This window comes from Cydia splendana, chromosome 18 (genome assembly GCF_910591565.1).
Source record: "Cydia splendana chromosome 18, ilCydSple1.2, whole genome shotgun sequence".
NCBI lineage: Eukaryota > Metazoa > Arthropoda > Insecta > Lepidoptera > Tortricidae > Cydia > Cydia splendana.
This window is the reverse complement of record NC_085977.1, coordinates 2410937-2427262: the sequence shown is the minus strand read 5'-3', so window position 1 is coordinate 2427262 and position 16326 is coordinate 2410937. Positions and strand designations below refer to the sequence as shown.

The following is a 16326-nucleotide window of genomic DNA, read 5'->3' as shown; positions in this document are numbered from 1 at the left end:
GTAGTAGAGAATAGAACATTTTGGAAAAAACGAGTGAAAAAGTTATAAGTTGTTTCATACAAGATGTTTTTTTAGTTGGGTCATTTAATCTTTTTTGTTCTCGTTATTATTAACAACAAATTGTGCTAAGCAGAGACAGTTAGTTTGGTGCACAGCAAAAAAAACAAGTTGATAAACAAAAAAAACAAGTTGATAAACAAAACCAAGTGGGTTTTCCAAGTAGAAATTTCGAAATTTTGGAAACTTTCCGGACGCCCATCAGTAGTTCTGTTTATATGTATGAAATATGTCTTCCAACTATTTAGTTAAACCCTATACGAGTATTCTGGAATCTTCAATTCCAAACACAATCATGGACAAAAGGCCACCCTGTATTGTTCAACCTACATGCAACCAGGACCTGGACCGGGGCCAGAAATCTAACCGGAGGCTTATTCTGAAGTATAAACTTTACGTATTCGTATTGTAATGTTTATTGCGTACCCTACTTCCTCGTAAAACCATATTAGTGACAACGGGATACACAGAAAACACAGACAACACAGACACCGCGTAGCGTTTACAAAGATCACAGGTATCCTTACCACGTGTTTGACACTGACATTTTCGCTAGCGACTGCGTAAACTCACAATGCATCTCTTTCGTACTGATATTGGTGCAAGCGAGATGCACTGCGTTTGAGTTGACGCAGTCGCTAGCCTTTATAATATACTAGCTTTTGCCCGCGACTTCGTCTGCGTGGAATTAGTGACAGCAGCTAAAGTAGGTATAGCGCCTGGATAATGCTAATAGCAATCAATCAATTCGCGCATTGCCTACTTCAATTATTAGGCAATTCATTAACTCTTTCAATTCCACCCCCCTTTGCACTCTCTTCAGGAATGATTTCCGACATAAAAACTATCCTATGTCCTTCCCCGGGCACAAACTATCTCTATACCAAATTTCAGCGACTTAAGCGTGAAGAGGTAACAGACAGACAGACAAACACACTTTCGCCTTTACAATATTAGTATGGATTGGTCGTAATGTGGGCGCAACCGAAATAAGCGGTCGCACTCCAATACTCAATTTGTAAAGAACCCCTAGTGTGGTATGTAGTTCGCGTTTGCGTTATGTCTATTTTTGTATGGGATTTTGAACAGCGCGCCAAGCGGGACGTTTCGAAACTCATAATCCCATACAAAATGACCTAATGCAAACGCGTACGTCACGTCACGCTATCGAATGAAATTTACACTAGGGGTGTATCCTGTAGGAGGGTGTGTAATGCATAATATAATTATAAAAAAACTATCATACATTTGTTATAACGCCATTTGATATATTATTGTATGTTATAATGTAATTTTTATTATACGTTTCCTTTATTATATTGTGATTTCATCTACACTGTCATTATTATAATGCCTAATGTAATACAATTTTCAAATAGTATATAGACGTGTTTTATAATTACATTTGTTATATTATATTTTTGTATAACGTAATACTTCATACAATTTTATCAAGTATAAGTACATATATTGTGTAACATTTTTTTTTTCATATTTCATTCACTGATAACGTAAAGTTTTACATACTTTTAGGGTTCCGTACCTCAAAAGGAAAAAACGGAACCCTTATAGGATCACTCGTGCGTCTGTCTGTCTGTCTGTCTGTCTGTCTGTCTGTCTGTCCGTCTGTCACAGCCGATTTTCTCCGGAACTACTGGACCAATCAAGTTGAAATTTGGTACACATATGTAAGTTTGTGACCCAAATACGGACATGTAACGTAAACAAATGAATTTTAAACATGGGTGCCACTTTTGGGGGGTAAATGAAAAAATGAAAAAATTTAATTTTTCAAACTATATCATGTTACATATCAAATGAAAGAGCTTATTGTAAGGATCTCAAATATATTTTTTTATAATTTTCGAATAAACAGTTTAGAAGTTATTCGAGTAAATAGGCAAAAAATGACCATCCCCCCCCCCCCCCCTTATCTCCGAAACTACTAAGTCTTAAATTTAAAAAAAAATACATAAAATAGGTCTATACCTATAGATGACAGGAAAACCTATTAGAAATGTACAGTCAAGCGTGAGTCGGACTTAATTACAGTTTTTGATCCGACCCCTACGGATTTTTTAAAGAGATTTCACTCACGTTTCACATAAAAAATACATTGTTAACAGTGCCGGATTACTTAGAGTAGTAGTTTTCTTAGAGTAATTGGTGATAATTTTCTGATAAGATAATCATTTTAAATATTTAACGGTCTTACCTACTTACGAGTAATTGTAAGGTCAAATTAAAAATAATGTTTAAAAAAATATGTTAAATTGAGAGCTACCTCAAAGTTTTTTGTACTCGTCGACTTTAATGGTTGAATTAATAAAGACTTTGTAACCAATAAGCAAAACAAGCACGTGCTTACGGCACCACGTTCAGGGGGGGCACCAAAATGCCAGGTTGAAAAAGGTGAACAAATTTTAAAATTAGGGACAGACACATCGTTTTTACCACACGATTTTTTTAGCTGTCCAAAAGCTAATTTGCAAAAATAATGGCGCGTAATTCTTTGGGAAACAATCGGTAGCAGTAGAAGAGTCGTGATTACATGCATAGATTCGATTTCAACCCACTCTTTTGCGGTTCGGCGTTAGGTCTTATGCGAGGCCTTCTGCCTTACGGCAAAGTTGATCTTCTGCCTTAATTACACTTGGGCGTGGATCCAAATCCAAGCTTTCCTCTTTCGCAGCTGGGCCTACTGCCTTTCTCACACTTCGCCAATTCAATTCCAAGCTCTCTGCTTTCTTGCATATTTTATGCATGAAAACAACCTCGCTGAGACCCTTAAATATCGAGCCCTATGCGAAGCTAGGCTGATAGAAAACTGTCCCATCCCTTCTCTGTATGAAATCCTGGATTCGCGCCTGGTTGGGACTATAACTAAAATTGCGTTTTTATATCGAAAAATTTTCGCGCTCGCTTCGCTCGCGTTTTCAATAACTTTATAAGGTATGATAAAGGTGACGTTCGGGTGGCGACTGCAGCAACATTACTCTGTTGCAACGTTACTGCTGCAGTACTGTCAACTTCCGTGATAAAATGATGTGACTGATTTCCATACTAAAAGTAAAAATGTACAACTCTCTATCATATTGCGTTTTTATATCGAAAAATTTCCGCGCTCGTTTCGCTCGCGTTTCTATTACTTTCTAAGCTATGATAAAGGTGACATTCGGGTGGCGACTGCAACAGCATTAGGTACTCTGTTGCAACATTACTGCTGCGGCACTGTCAATTTTCGTGATAAAATGATGTGACTGATTTCCATTCTCAGCTGTAATGCGGCAATGAACTTCTCTCAATTTACCAAAAAATCAATGTAATCTTGATGACCCTAGGGAGAGGGGGCACCTAGAAATGCTTAGGGCATCAAAATATCTTAATCCGGCACTGATTGTTAAAAATTGTGTAATATACGGAACCCTTGGAACGCGAGTCCGACTCGCACTTGGCCGGTTTTTTTATAACTATTACGCAGGCCTACTGCTTTTGCTAGCTATTTTATTCTAGGGAGATCGCAGTTCTAACCTAACCTTACCAATTTTTTCACGGTTTTCGTTCTGCGGGAGCCGCAGTTCAAACCTAACCTAAACCACTATTTTGCTAGAGTATTTTATTCTACGGAGGGTCAAAGTTCTAACCTAACCCTCCTTTTGTTAGGTAGTTATTCGTTTGTGCGGAGTCGCAATTCCAACTTAACCTAACCCATTTATGTCATGCAACTATTATGCCACACAAATAATTATGTGATGTCACTTGTTATAACAAATAATATGCTTTAGAGTATGTAATAATTATGGCAATGTATATTAGACGAAGTGTAAATATACCTTATGACCATTATACCAATAATAACATTACGTATACCGTTAATTAGGTATTACGGTAGTATGCCATTTATTACGTTATTCAAAATAACGATATATCAAACTATAATATATGAAAAGTAATTATAACAAATGTAATGCACCCCTGTAGGAGCGCTTACGTGTGGTGACTCCGATTGTCTCATGTCCTCCGTCTTGTAATTGAGCTAGTCTGTGTCTGAAAATCGTATTAAAATTAGATTGAGTTAAGGAATGAGGTCCCCGGATGTGGAATTTTCTTGTTTACAGCGACGTAAATCACACGTAGTTTCAAACGTATTCACTTAAGGGGCCCACTGATTAACAGTCCACCGGACGGTATCGGCCTGTCAGTTAGAACAAAATTTTGACAGTTCCGAACAACTGACAGGCCGATACCGTCCGGCGGACTGTCAATCAGTGGGCCCCTTTAGTGAACCAGTCCATGATGTTAAGAGCCACACGAACCTTGACGCCGCCATACAAATTAATTAATAAATACAGAAAAACACATGTGTCTTAAATTTTACTTCCATGCGACATCCGATATCGGATCGGGCAATGTTAAAACGCTCTAGAAGTCTAGACATACCGTACCTATCTTTAACGTCACCCGTCATAATAATGTTATCTATCGCACTTATCGCTATCAGCTTTCTTAAAATTTACTGCAAGGTTTGATAACATATGTAATTCCATTTCCATTCGTAAGATCAATAAGTACCAGACTAACAGTTTATTTTATTTATTAGTACAGTGTAATCGTCTTTGACATTAGCAGACCAAGGTATATATGTACAATAATACTTTCATTACAAAAAAAAAGTCAATAATTTCATCACAATATAAAACCTTAAACTCTCGCGTTTTGTACACATTAATTTAATCGCGTTAGACCCGTTAATGACATTAACTAATTGGAGAATAATTAACTGTACTATCATGATACAGCATCGCATTGTATTTCTTTTGTACATTTGACACTTTTGCACTGTGTGACATTGTGCGCTGAACATTTACAAACATTGTACTTTTAACGAAGCCAAACAGTAAAGCGTGACAAAATCTATTTTGTTTTGCTTACAATACAACACAATAGCAAATTATCTTTCAAATGGACGGTCAACAATAATAACTATCGATATCCTACACGATTCGTGGCAGACGTGTTTCTAATTAGCGACAGTAAACACCTCGCTAAATTATAAACGAATTTCACTACAGACATTATAGAAAATACATCAGTGACTCTTAAATTTGTAACTGTCCTGGCAATTCCCTTCAGTGAATACAGCACGCTTAAAGAAAATATTAATGTCAAATATTAAGGAGCTGCGTACGAAAATACTTTTACCATGTCTACTAATATTTGGCAACACCTTAGCCTTAAGCCCCGAAAGATGGGACAAAGCAATCCGTGATAAACACAGCGAAGAACGGCCAACCTCAAAGCAAATTCACGAAGACATTAATTTTTCTACACCTGAGAGCCTCAAAATCTGGACTTTTCGCGATGCGAGCGGTTCGAGAGATGTGAGAATCGACAGTGGGATCGTCAGGGGACATTTGGAGAAAGACAACGATGCAGAATACTTCGCGTTCCTGGGGATACCTTATGCTGCGCCGCCTACTGGAAGTAGTCGGTTTATGGTGAGTACAATTAACTCAAACTCGAGCATTTTCAAGCACCGGTAGTGTAGGATGACAAGCAAACAAGGCTCCCCGATAATTCCTATGCATGAATATGTACTCTATTTCCCCATCAAACAGTTTTAACAAATGGTTGTCGTTGGTATACATACTGTATTGGACCAACAGACATGCTATCTCAGTCTCAATAGATCATTATTATTAACGAGTTATTCTCTTTCTTTTCAGGCTCCATTCCCTCCTAAACCATGGGTCAACATATTTTACGCGAACCGGACAGTCATGTGCCCTCAACTAGGCATCGGAGACGAGAACTGCCTCATCGTCAACGTGTTCACCCCGACCACCCTCCGCACGCAGCTCCCCGTCATCGTCTACATCCACGGGGGATCCTTCCTCATGGGCTCGGGCCCGACCAAAGGACTCGGTCTCCTCGTCAAACAGAACTTCATCGTAGTCACATTAAACTACAGGCTCGGAGTACTAGGCTTCTTATGTTTAGGAATAGAGGACGCTCTCGGAAACGCAGGGCTGAAAGACCAGACTGCAGCACTTCAATGGGTCCAAAGAAACATTCAGCAATTTGGAGGAGACCCTGCCATGGTGACCGTATATGGCATGAGTGCCGGCGCCGCGTCGGTCGAATTCCATATACTAGCTGCGCCGGATGGCTTGTTCCAAAAGGCAATTATCGAGTCCGGATCTGCCACCTCCGTCTGGTCAGTAGACTCCGAGCCCATTGATACTGCTAAGCACTTCGCCAATATGCTAAAACCAGATTCACCGATCAGGAATTTGGAAGAACTCGTTCACTTCTTGCAGACCAGAACGGCAGATGATTTAAGCGAAGCCAACTATAGGCTCTATCGCTCTTTAACGGATGGGTCATTCGGTTTCGTCCCGTGTGTAGAGAACAAATATAATTCCCGAGATGCATTTATATTGGATCCACCTGTTGAGATATTACAATCTCGGAACTATTCTGATATGCCAATAATGTTTATACATAGTACTCTAGAAGGTCTTTTCTTAAGAAGCGCAGAATATTATGAGATGGATTACAAAGCTGGTATGAATCAAAATTTCCTTGCATATATGCCAAAAGATCTTAACATTGACAGAGAACCGACTAGGAAACCAGTTCTAAACAAAGTAAAACGGGAATACTTCGGCCCTAAGGGGGTAATAGATGACGACCATTTGTTTGGATATTTGAATTATTTCGGTGACTCTCTTATAATGCATGGAATGTTGGCTTCAGCAGAAAAGTACGCTGAACCTGAGAAACCAGTTTACTTATTGGAATTTGCTTATAAGAGTGAACGGGGAGGTTTCGAGCAGTTTTACGAGTACATCAACCTGCCAGGGCATGGTGACGTTGCGAGGAACCTAATATCGACTATACCGATAATGGGTCGGAGTGACAAACTGACAGTGACTCGCCTGGCACGACTCATAGGGAATTTCGCCAAGTTTGGGTGAGTTGTTCATTTAGTTTAATTGTCTGTCCATGTGTATTAAACTACCAGTGTATTTAAGGGGCCCACTGATTAACAGTCCGTCGGACGGTATCGGCCTGTCAGTTAGAACAAAATTTTGACAGTTCAGAACAACTGACAGGCCGATACCGTCCGGCGGACTGTTAATCAGTGGGCCCCTTAACGACTACCACATAAGGTCAATGACTGTAAGAAGACTGTAATAACAAAAATGTATTGCTGTAAAGTCTGTCATATGGCAACGACTACTTATTTAATATTAATAACCTCATTAATACCTTCATTTGCAATATGTGTACACTGTACAAACGCAAAAGTTAAAAGCGACGAAAGAGCTTGTAGACGTGTTTTCCTTTATATTTTCCCCAGAATGACCTTATGGCAATATTAACATGGGTGTTATAATATAATATAATATACTGTACGACATAACTATTTTAGATGGCGGATGGTACTTTAGGTTCACTTAAATACCAGTGTACGTTCTGTTATTTTTGTTTTAAAATAACGGAAACTCAAACCAAACGGTATTAAAACAAGAAATAACGTTCAGAATCTCTAGTGTAAATTTCATTTAATAGCGTGACGTGAGTACGCGTTTGCGTTAAACCTCATTTTATATGGGATTTCGAAAACCGAATATTGTTACAGTTAAGAAGTAGCTTTCTGATAAAATGAAGTATTTCGAACTCACCTCGATGGCTCTAAAGATCATCAACACTTGCTTAGAAATTGTTTTTTTTTTCAGTGACCCAACGCCAACACATACCCCAATGCTTCCAATGAAATGGCCTATAGTCGACCCCGGCAACGTCACGTACCTGCACCTGGACCAGGAGTTCAGCGTACGACAGCATTCGAACTGCTCGAGAAAGCGTCTGTGGGATGAACTGTATACTTTATATAGGAAGCCTGTCACAGCTGTTAACCCCTTTATTTTCATTTAGGAATATTGTAACTCTGCAAGATTGTCATTACTATTAATAAACCATAAAACATACTTTGAAGCATTTTAGATACCGACTAGAGTCTGTACGGAAAGAGAACAGTCGTAGAATGTATTGGATCCATGGATGTAAGTAAAAATTGGATCCCATACATTTCACGATTCTTTTATTTCCACAGACTCTATTATAAAAGTCTAATTATCACTGAAATTTGACATTAATTATGACATAGGTAGAGTCGGACCATAAAAAGTCTGCAGCGGATTTGATAGCCCACGCAGTGCAAGTGTCATTTATACGTCATAATTTCATAGAAGTTTGACGTTTAAAGTAACACTTTCACTGCGTGGGCTATCAAATCCGCTGCAAACTATTCTTGGTCTGACCTTATTTATGCAATTTGTCATTGCAAATGCCATGCGAAATTAGCTTGGTCCAAAACTCAGAACAAAGTGAGGCTGTGTCATAATGAAAGTCTTATTTTCACAGAAATATGACATAAATGGCGACATTGCCACAATTTGTCACAGCCACAATCTATGCAGAATTAGCTTGGTGCAACTCAGAACCAAGTGAGGGAATGTCATCATGTCTTATTTTCACAGAAATTTGACATTAATGATGACACTGTCACAATTTATCATCGTAAAATACCATGCATTAGCCCAAGCTAATTGTAATTGTAAACGTCAAACGTCTTTGAAATTATGACGTATAAATAACACTTGCACTGCGTGGGCTATCAAAATCGCTGTAGATTTTTCTTGGTCTAACTCAACTACGAAACCCTACACTGTGCATGACCCGACATGCTCTTGGCCAATAGGGGATATTAATGCAATGTTCTGCCGCCAGAGTGCAGCACTACCGACTCAGTAAATTCATAGACTAACTTATACATACTGTGCCTTAAACTGTTTTTTGACAAGTTTTCACAGACAATAAAATTTGACATTGATGCATCAAGGCGGTTTGTTAACAAGGGCCTACCGGTATACGCGAAAATCGAAATTTAGTTATCTGCCTGTTTATCGCTCGAATATGCAAGAGTGATAGAAAGATTAGATTCGATTTTCTTGTTTCGCGGTAGGCCATGTGATTGAGGTGACGTGATGATGTGTCAATGTGGTTTGTTTACTGTATGTGCCACAAAGGCGCCACCTACGCAGAGCTTTGCCTAATATTCCCTATTATTAAATAATAAATATACCTAAGTATAAACATATTTCCAGTAAACGCTCATGTACAAAATGTAGATTGCGTTACCAGCAACTCTGGCTTAATTCCTTTGGCGAATGCTTTAATATTATTACGTACGGTGAAACTTTTGAGTTGCAACCATCATAAATTTCCTCTTGGCGTGTGTCCAAGTGAGCGGGTAAGTTATTTTGAGATGTATTTAACAGGACAGGAAGTCTTCCCTATACTCTGTATCTTTAGGTATTTAAATAAAAGTAAACAAAATGTACCCTCAAATGGCTCCTTAAGCCAGTTGAGGGTAGATGAAAACATTACATGATCAAATAATGTAGGTTAAAGTCAGGGGGCCAATTTTTGAAATTCGACCGCTTGATTTCATATATTTCGTTGAATAGTATCTCCAATACTAGGCATTTAAATTCTACTACTAGAATAGAAAACGAGTGGCCAATACCACTAGATTCCCAATTTCTATTGTTCGTATTTCAAAAATTTGCATCTCACCGTTTTCCACCGATTTTCGAGTGACGAAATCGAACGATCGAATTTCAAAAATCGGCCCCCAGGTCGTTCAATGACAGATCCAGGCGGTTTTGTATTTGGTTGGTTAACCAATAAATGTTATAACTACCCGAAAATGTACAAATTGTTTGTTTACTTTTATTTAAATACCTAAAGATACAGAGTATAGAGTGCTCGCGCTATGAACATTTTACAGCCCGTGGCGAAAAAACTGTTTACTTGAACACGGTACATTTGTCAATGTAATTTTTTTGCAGAGTAAATGCCATATATAACCATAATAAATGTTACTTTTTTCTAACAGTTTTTGATTTAATATATCCCATCAAAATGATTACAAACGGATTTATCCATTATAAACAAAAAATCATGTCACGGCTCGTCTACACGATGGGCCATGATACTGGTCCACTAAGATGGGCCAGCGTGTAGAGAGGGTAGTGGAGTCGGATGGCTTATGGCGCGGCGGGATGGCGATGGGATAGCCACGGTGTTTTGGGTTTTCGTCTTCACATCAAAGGTAGTCGGCCAGTGATGGTGATCAACCATTGCATGGCGATCTCGCTGGTCCAGCGCTGGGCCATCGTATAGAGGAGCCATAACCATCGCATGGCCATCTCGCTGGTCCAGCACTGGGCAATCGTGTAGAGGAGTCATTAAGTATGGGCGGCAAAATGCTCCCCACCCCACACAAACTCACTTTCACCCCCACACAACAATACTCTTAACCGTCCATCGGTGGACCTTATGCCTTTTGTAATAAGGTTTACGAACTGTCAGTTAGCAGTGTGGGCGATGGTACTCGCGTTTTACGCAAAGGCAGTATAAAACTAAGCGTGTGTAAGAATTTTAAGTTGGGCTACTATAAAAGTAAATAGGTATTATATTATATTGAGATATAGGTAATATCATTGGTCCGATGGCTATTGGGGCGGAAAGGTTCTCGAGTGGCGACCACGTACCGGAAGGCGCAGCGTGGGTAGACCCCCCACAAGGTGGAGTGACGACCTGGTAAAGGTCGCGGGATTCCGCTGGATGCGGGTGGCGCAGGACCGGTCATTGTGGCACTCTTTCGGGGAGGCCTATGTCCTGCAGTGGACGTCCTCTGGCTGATAAGATGATGATGATGATAATGGTGATAATTGGTCCAGCCTCGTAAAATGCTTAAAATTGCGTGAGTAAATGTTCGCTATGACTGGCTATGACGTATAATCTGCGTATAATACTACAATGGCTGGAAAATGTTAGCGATCCAAACACCACATCTTCAGCTATTGCCGTCGCCTGTTCCTTGGATTTAGCGATAACTTTTTCTCTCGACGTGATCCGAATCTAGGCTATTCCTATTAGTTACATCAGTTCATACAAACCAACTAAAATGTGATATATCTAATATGTCGATCATTTAGTTTTTTGTAAGGAATAAATTCAGACGAAATATAACCAAGCAGTCAGAATAGTCAGAATTAGAATGCAAAAATTGGATGTTTTTACTGTGACATTGTGAATATTGTGATATCAATTAAAAAATTACGTCAAATATAGCGTTTATGTAAGGTATTAGCCCAAACAAGATATAAAACCAAGTTTTTCCAAAAAAAATTAGGTAGGTAATTAGCAGGTTATCAATGTTTTTTTTATTTTTTGTTTGTTACTCCATATCTCCGTCATTACTAGACCGATTTTGAAAATTCTTTTTTTGATTGAATGTATATGCATACAGGTTGGTCCCGCTTTTGTCAAAACCCAGTTCTGATGATGGGATCTATGAGGAATCGAGGGAACTCCTCAAATCTTAAAGGCAGACATATAGTGATTTTTGGGTTTTTATCAACAAATCAAGAATATACATTCAAAAAAGTGACATTTGATGAAGTGGAACTGCTGATGATGATCAGAACGGAACTCTTCAACGACGCATAGTTCACGTTTGGCGATATGTCCTCTTCGTTATGTTTGTTAAGCAAGTTAAGTTTTTAAGCCATATTTTTCTCAAGCATGAGTTCTGATGATGGGATCCATGAGGAATCGAGGGAACTCCTGAAATCTTAAAGGCATGCGTATAGAGATTTTTTTATTTTCATCAGAAAATCAAGCATTTTCATTAAAAACTGTCGCATTTGATGTAGTGGAACTGCTGATGATGATCAGAACAGAACTCTTCAACGACGCATAGTACACGTTTGGTGATTTTGAATTTCGATTTTGACTTGGACTGGGACCCGGACTCGGACCCAGACCCAGACTCATACCTGGATTTGGACCCGGACTCGGACTCGGAGCCGGACTCGGACCCGGACGGACTCGTACTCAGACCCGGACCTTAACCCGGAAAACCACAATGATACCTAAACTAAATAAACCACTATGAGATACCATAAAATGTAGGTATAAAGTATAATGATGCCAATCTTACTAGCCCCTCCCACTCAAATCCCCGTACACCGCACCGTTAAGTGGGTTAGGTTAGGTCATGGTTAGGTTTGAACTGCGATCCTCACAGAAACGAACAAAAGTGGGATAGGTTAGATTAGAACTGCGAGCCTTACAGAAACGAACTGCTATCAGAGAAGTGGGTTAGGTTAGATTAGGTTAGTACGATTTGTACGGTAAGATATCGCTTGAGCTCCTCCCTTCCGACATATCGGAAGCCGGTGTTGCTCGAAGTATTGCAGAGGGGCGATTATTGAATTTTGAGGGCTCGATTTCGTCATTCGAAAATCGGTGGAAAACGGCAAAATGCTAATTTTTGAAATACGAGCGATAGAAATTGGGAATCTAGTGGTATTGACCACTCGTTTAATTCTATTAGTAGAATTAAATACCTAGTAGTAGAGATCTCATTGAATGAAATACAGAACATCGAAAGCAGCAGCAGTCATCGAGCAGTCGAAATTCAAAAATCGCCCCCCATGGTGTAACACATAGTTTTGACGACCGGTCTGGCCTAGTGGGTAGTGACCCTGCCTATGAAGCCGATGGTCCCGGGTTCGAATCCTGGTAAGAGCATTTATTTGTATGATGATACAGATATTTGTTCCTGACTCATGGTTGTTTTCTATATATTTAAGTATTTATATATTATATATATCGTTGTCTGAGTAGATACCCACAACACAAGCTTTCTTGAGCTTACCGTGGGGTTTTGTAAATTTGTGTAAAAATGTCCTATAATATTTATTGTTATTTATTACAGTCGCAAGTCCCAATTCTCTGTAAGTAGTAACAAAATATTTGGTTACAATGGTTGGTGAATGCAAACTTTTCTTTCAATGTACCTCCTCACAATTCAGAAGGAAGGAAAATTATTTTGTAGCAAACAATATAATGATTTCAATGATCGGCACCTATTGTTGACAATAGGTATCTCACAATACATACAAACATCAAAGTCTCCATGACTGTTGTTTTGTTTATTCATATTAGATGACGCTATGATTGATTAACTAAGTAATGACCTCAGAAGTACCTGGTTCATGGAACAGTCTATTCGAAACTGCCATTAACCAAGCATGGTTAGTTTGTCAACCATCTAGACACGATAAAAAAAAGAAAATGCCTTGGTTTCCTGTTTCGGTTTGTGTTAGTCTTTATATATTCAGCGGGGCGGGAAGTGAGGTTCGAGATCAGATAATTTCGCCTCCTTACATACCAACGGAAAATGGTGTTGTGAAAGGAAAATTAGTGAAAACTGTAGATTTTTCATACATGGCTTATTTGGGGATACCTTACGCTGCGCCTCCGATTAGAGAGAATCGATTTAAGGTTAGTAGATAGAGCATTAATCGCCATTGGCCTATAGAATTTTATTTAAACCAATCAGAACTATTAAGCTTGCGGTTGTCTTATTAGGTGATCATTAGCGACGAGACTATCAATATAGTCTCGTAGGCAATCCTCTTCATCATGCTTTTGTGCAACGCCGATGTATAAACTTTCTAAACCACAAGTACGAAAATTAATAACTAATAGCGACTTGAGCTTGAGATTCAATATTTAACGTTTACTTAATTAATCGCGTGCATCCAAACATCCAATCAATATATTACTAAACGTCTCACGTGCGCTACCCAGGGTTAGCCAGTAACTAGGGGTTAACCGGTGGAACCCGGAGTTACCAGTGCAATTTAACCCTGTTGTTAACGGTTAACTCCTGGCTAACCCAGCGTTGTTGCAAGTGGCGCTACATTTATGCCCCATAAATGTAAACTGGAAAATTATTTGGAAATGCCATAATTTTAAATAAATATACGTTTGTTATCCAGAGTCCATTACCAGCAATGCCATGGAATGGAGTGTACGAAGCGAACAGAACAGTCCAGTGCCCACAATCCGGCTACGGTGAAGAAGACTGCCTCGTCATCAACATCTTCACCCCGGTCCCCGTCAGGGGACACCACCAGCGACGTCCCCTACCAATCCTGGTCTTCATCCACGGAGGCGCTTTCATCAGAGGGACCGCCCCAACCACAGGCATGGAGTATCTCCTTAAACATGATATCGCAGTGGTGACTTTCAACTATAGATTAGGCGTTTTAGGCTTCCTGTGCCTCGGCACTGAGGACGCACCCGGCAACGCAGGCTTGAAAGACCAAGTAGCCGCATTACAGTGGATCCAAAGGAACATTATCTATTTCGGAGGACATCCAAGACATGTGGTGTTATATGGAACAGATGCCGGAGCCGTTTCTGTAGACCTTTTAATTTTGTCGAAGATGGGCGCTGGCTTATTCAAAGGGGCTATAGTAGAATCAGGATCAGCCACATCGCCATGGTCAGTCGATGTCGACCCAATAGGAACGGCTACTAAACTAGCAGAAACATTAAATTTTGTCCCAAAGGATTTAGACGATTTAGCCCTGTTTTACAGAAAGAAAATTGTAGATGATTTAACCGTCGTAAATGAGTTGTACCATAATAGTTTAAGTGATGGGTCTGTCGGATTTTCACCATGTATTGAAACAAATTCTAAGGCAAAACCGCATATTATACAACTTCTGCAAGAGTCCCCGTACGACATGCTGGTGAATGGTAAATACGACCAGGTACCAGTCTTGCTGATTTTTTCTTCGTTAGAGGGACTTTTCCTGAAGAGTGCGCAGTATTACCAACAGAATTTTAAAGAGGGTTTGGAAAATTATTTCGAGTATTTCTTGCCAGGCAATCTAGGTTTTGAAACTGATGAAGACAAAGGGATTTTAGCTGAAGTGATCAAGATATTTTATTACGGGAATAAAACTATAGGAGAGAAGACATTGGTGGAAAACTTGGAGTATTTTGGCGATAGTCTTGTTTTGCATGGAATATTGAAATCTGTAGAATATCATTGTAAACGGATGCCTGTTTATTTGTTGGAGTTCTTTTATAAAGGCAGCCTGAGGCAGTACGATCCATTGTACGAGAACATAACAGTGGCAGGACATAGTGCGGCGTCGGAACATGCTTTTGTTTCGTCACTCATCACAAATTATGAAGATTTGCGAGTCGTGGAAACATTTGCAGAGTTGATAACGAACTTTGTGAAACATGAGTAAGTGTTAATTTATTTGCAGATTTTTTTTTATGTTTAAATTTGCCGCTTGCTATAATAATATATGCATCGTATTTAAAATAACATTTTATTTTTATGCATCGTCATTAACATATATGGGCATTTCTATTTAAAATTGTACCAAAATTGTTGTGTTATAGTTGGGAATTTTTATATTATTTCTACTCAGAATCACGAGCTTTTTACATTTTTACTTAAAAAAAAACGAGTCCTCAAAATTTTTGGTTCGTTTGGTTACGGTTTTAAATAAGTACAACCTGCTATGACCGTAACAAAACGGACAGCAAAAATTTGTATGAAATATTGGGGACACTTTGTTTCTTGTATTAGGATCGAAAGAGCTCGTGATTATGAGTGGAAATAATATTTAAAAAAATTCCAAAATCTAAAATGCAAGTTGGGGTTACAACTTTAAATAGAAATGCCCATATGTCACATAATTTTCAATTTTATTAGACATTCCCCTATCGAATTTAATCTGTCGTGACTGTTGTGAGTCATTCTAACATTAAGCTATTTTTGACGTGACCACTACCGCTCTTGCACTGTTAGTGCTTGAAAATTCAGACCTAGACTAGGTAGGAATAAAGAGTCAATAAGAGAAAAATTTTTTTTGTCTAAATTCTATATTACAGCAATCCAACCCCACGCCTGACCTGCCTATTGCCCACCCCTTGGCCGCGCGTTGGCAACCCCCAAAAGATGCAATACATGCGCTTCGACGGGAGCCTCATGATGGCGATCAGACCTCACTGGAGACGGAAGCAGTTTTGGGACAATGTGTACAAGCTTTATCGGGCACAGCTCAATCCTGTGGAACCCTATTGAGATTTTTTTGTAACAAGACTAATTGTTAAATTTTACTATATTTTGTGACAATTTTTTTTTAATCTTTAAGTTCAAAATCTTAGTCACAAAGATCGCGACGAACTAAAAAATATCTGTGAGCTCGAAAAATAGTTAATCAAAACCGCGACCCACTAATCTGAAATAAATGTATTTAGATTTGCCACTAGAGTGCAGCACTAGCACAAACCGTAAACCATAGAGTA

At 39.1% G+C, this 16326-nt stretch overlaps 2 protein-coding genes across 2 annotated transcripts; both read left to right on the top strand.

The window, feature by feature from the left end:
* Window positions 1-5180: 5180 nt before the first annotated feature.
* LOC134799301 (esterase E4-like) lies at window positions 5181-8033 on the top strand. The gene is made up of 3 exons (XM_063771681.1): window positions 5181-5555; window positions 5784-7033; window positions 7803-8033. Exons 1-3 carry the CDS (start codon window positions 5220-5222, stop codon window positions 7999-8001), a joined length of 1785 nt encoding a protein of 594 aa, XP_063627751.1. The 5' UTR covers window positions 5181-5219; the 3' UTR covers window positions 8002-8033.
* A 5945-nt stretch (window positions 8034-13978) lies between these two features.
* On the top strand, window positions 13979-15265 carry LOC134799639 (esterase FE4-like). Its single transcript, XM_063772077.1, has one exon. The coding sequence runs from the start codon at window positions 14004-14006 to the stop codon at window positions 15255-15257; it is 1254 nt and encodes a 417-aa protein (XP_063628147.1). The 5' UTR covers window positions 13979-14003; the 3' UTR covers window positions 15258-15265.
* Window positions 15266-16326: the final 1061 nt, after the last annotated feature.

Coding starts and splice junctions, on each gene's coding strand:
- LOC134799639 (XM_063772077.1), top strand. CDS start 14,004: ATGCCATGGAATGGAGTGTACGAAGCGAACAGAACAGTCCAGTGCCCA.
- LOC134799301 (XM_063771681.1), top strand. CDS start 5,220: ATGTCAAATATTAAGGAGCTGCGTACGAAAATACTTTTACCATGTCTA. Junction 5,556..5,783: donor CTGGAAGTAGTCGGTTTATG/GTGAGTACAATT, acceptor CTTTCTTTTCAG/GCTCCATTCCCTCCTAAACC. Junction 7,034..7,802: donor GGGAATTTCGCCAAGTTTGG/GTGAGTTGTTCA, acceptor TTTTTTTTTCAG/TGACCCAACGCCAACACATA.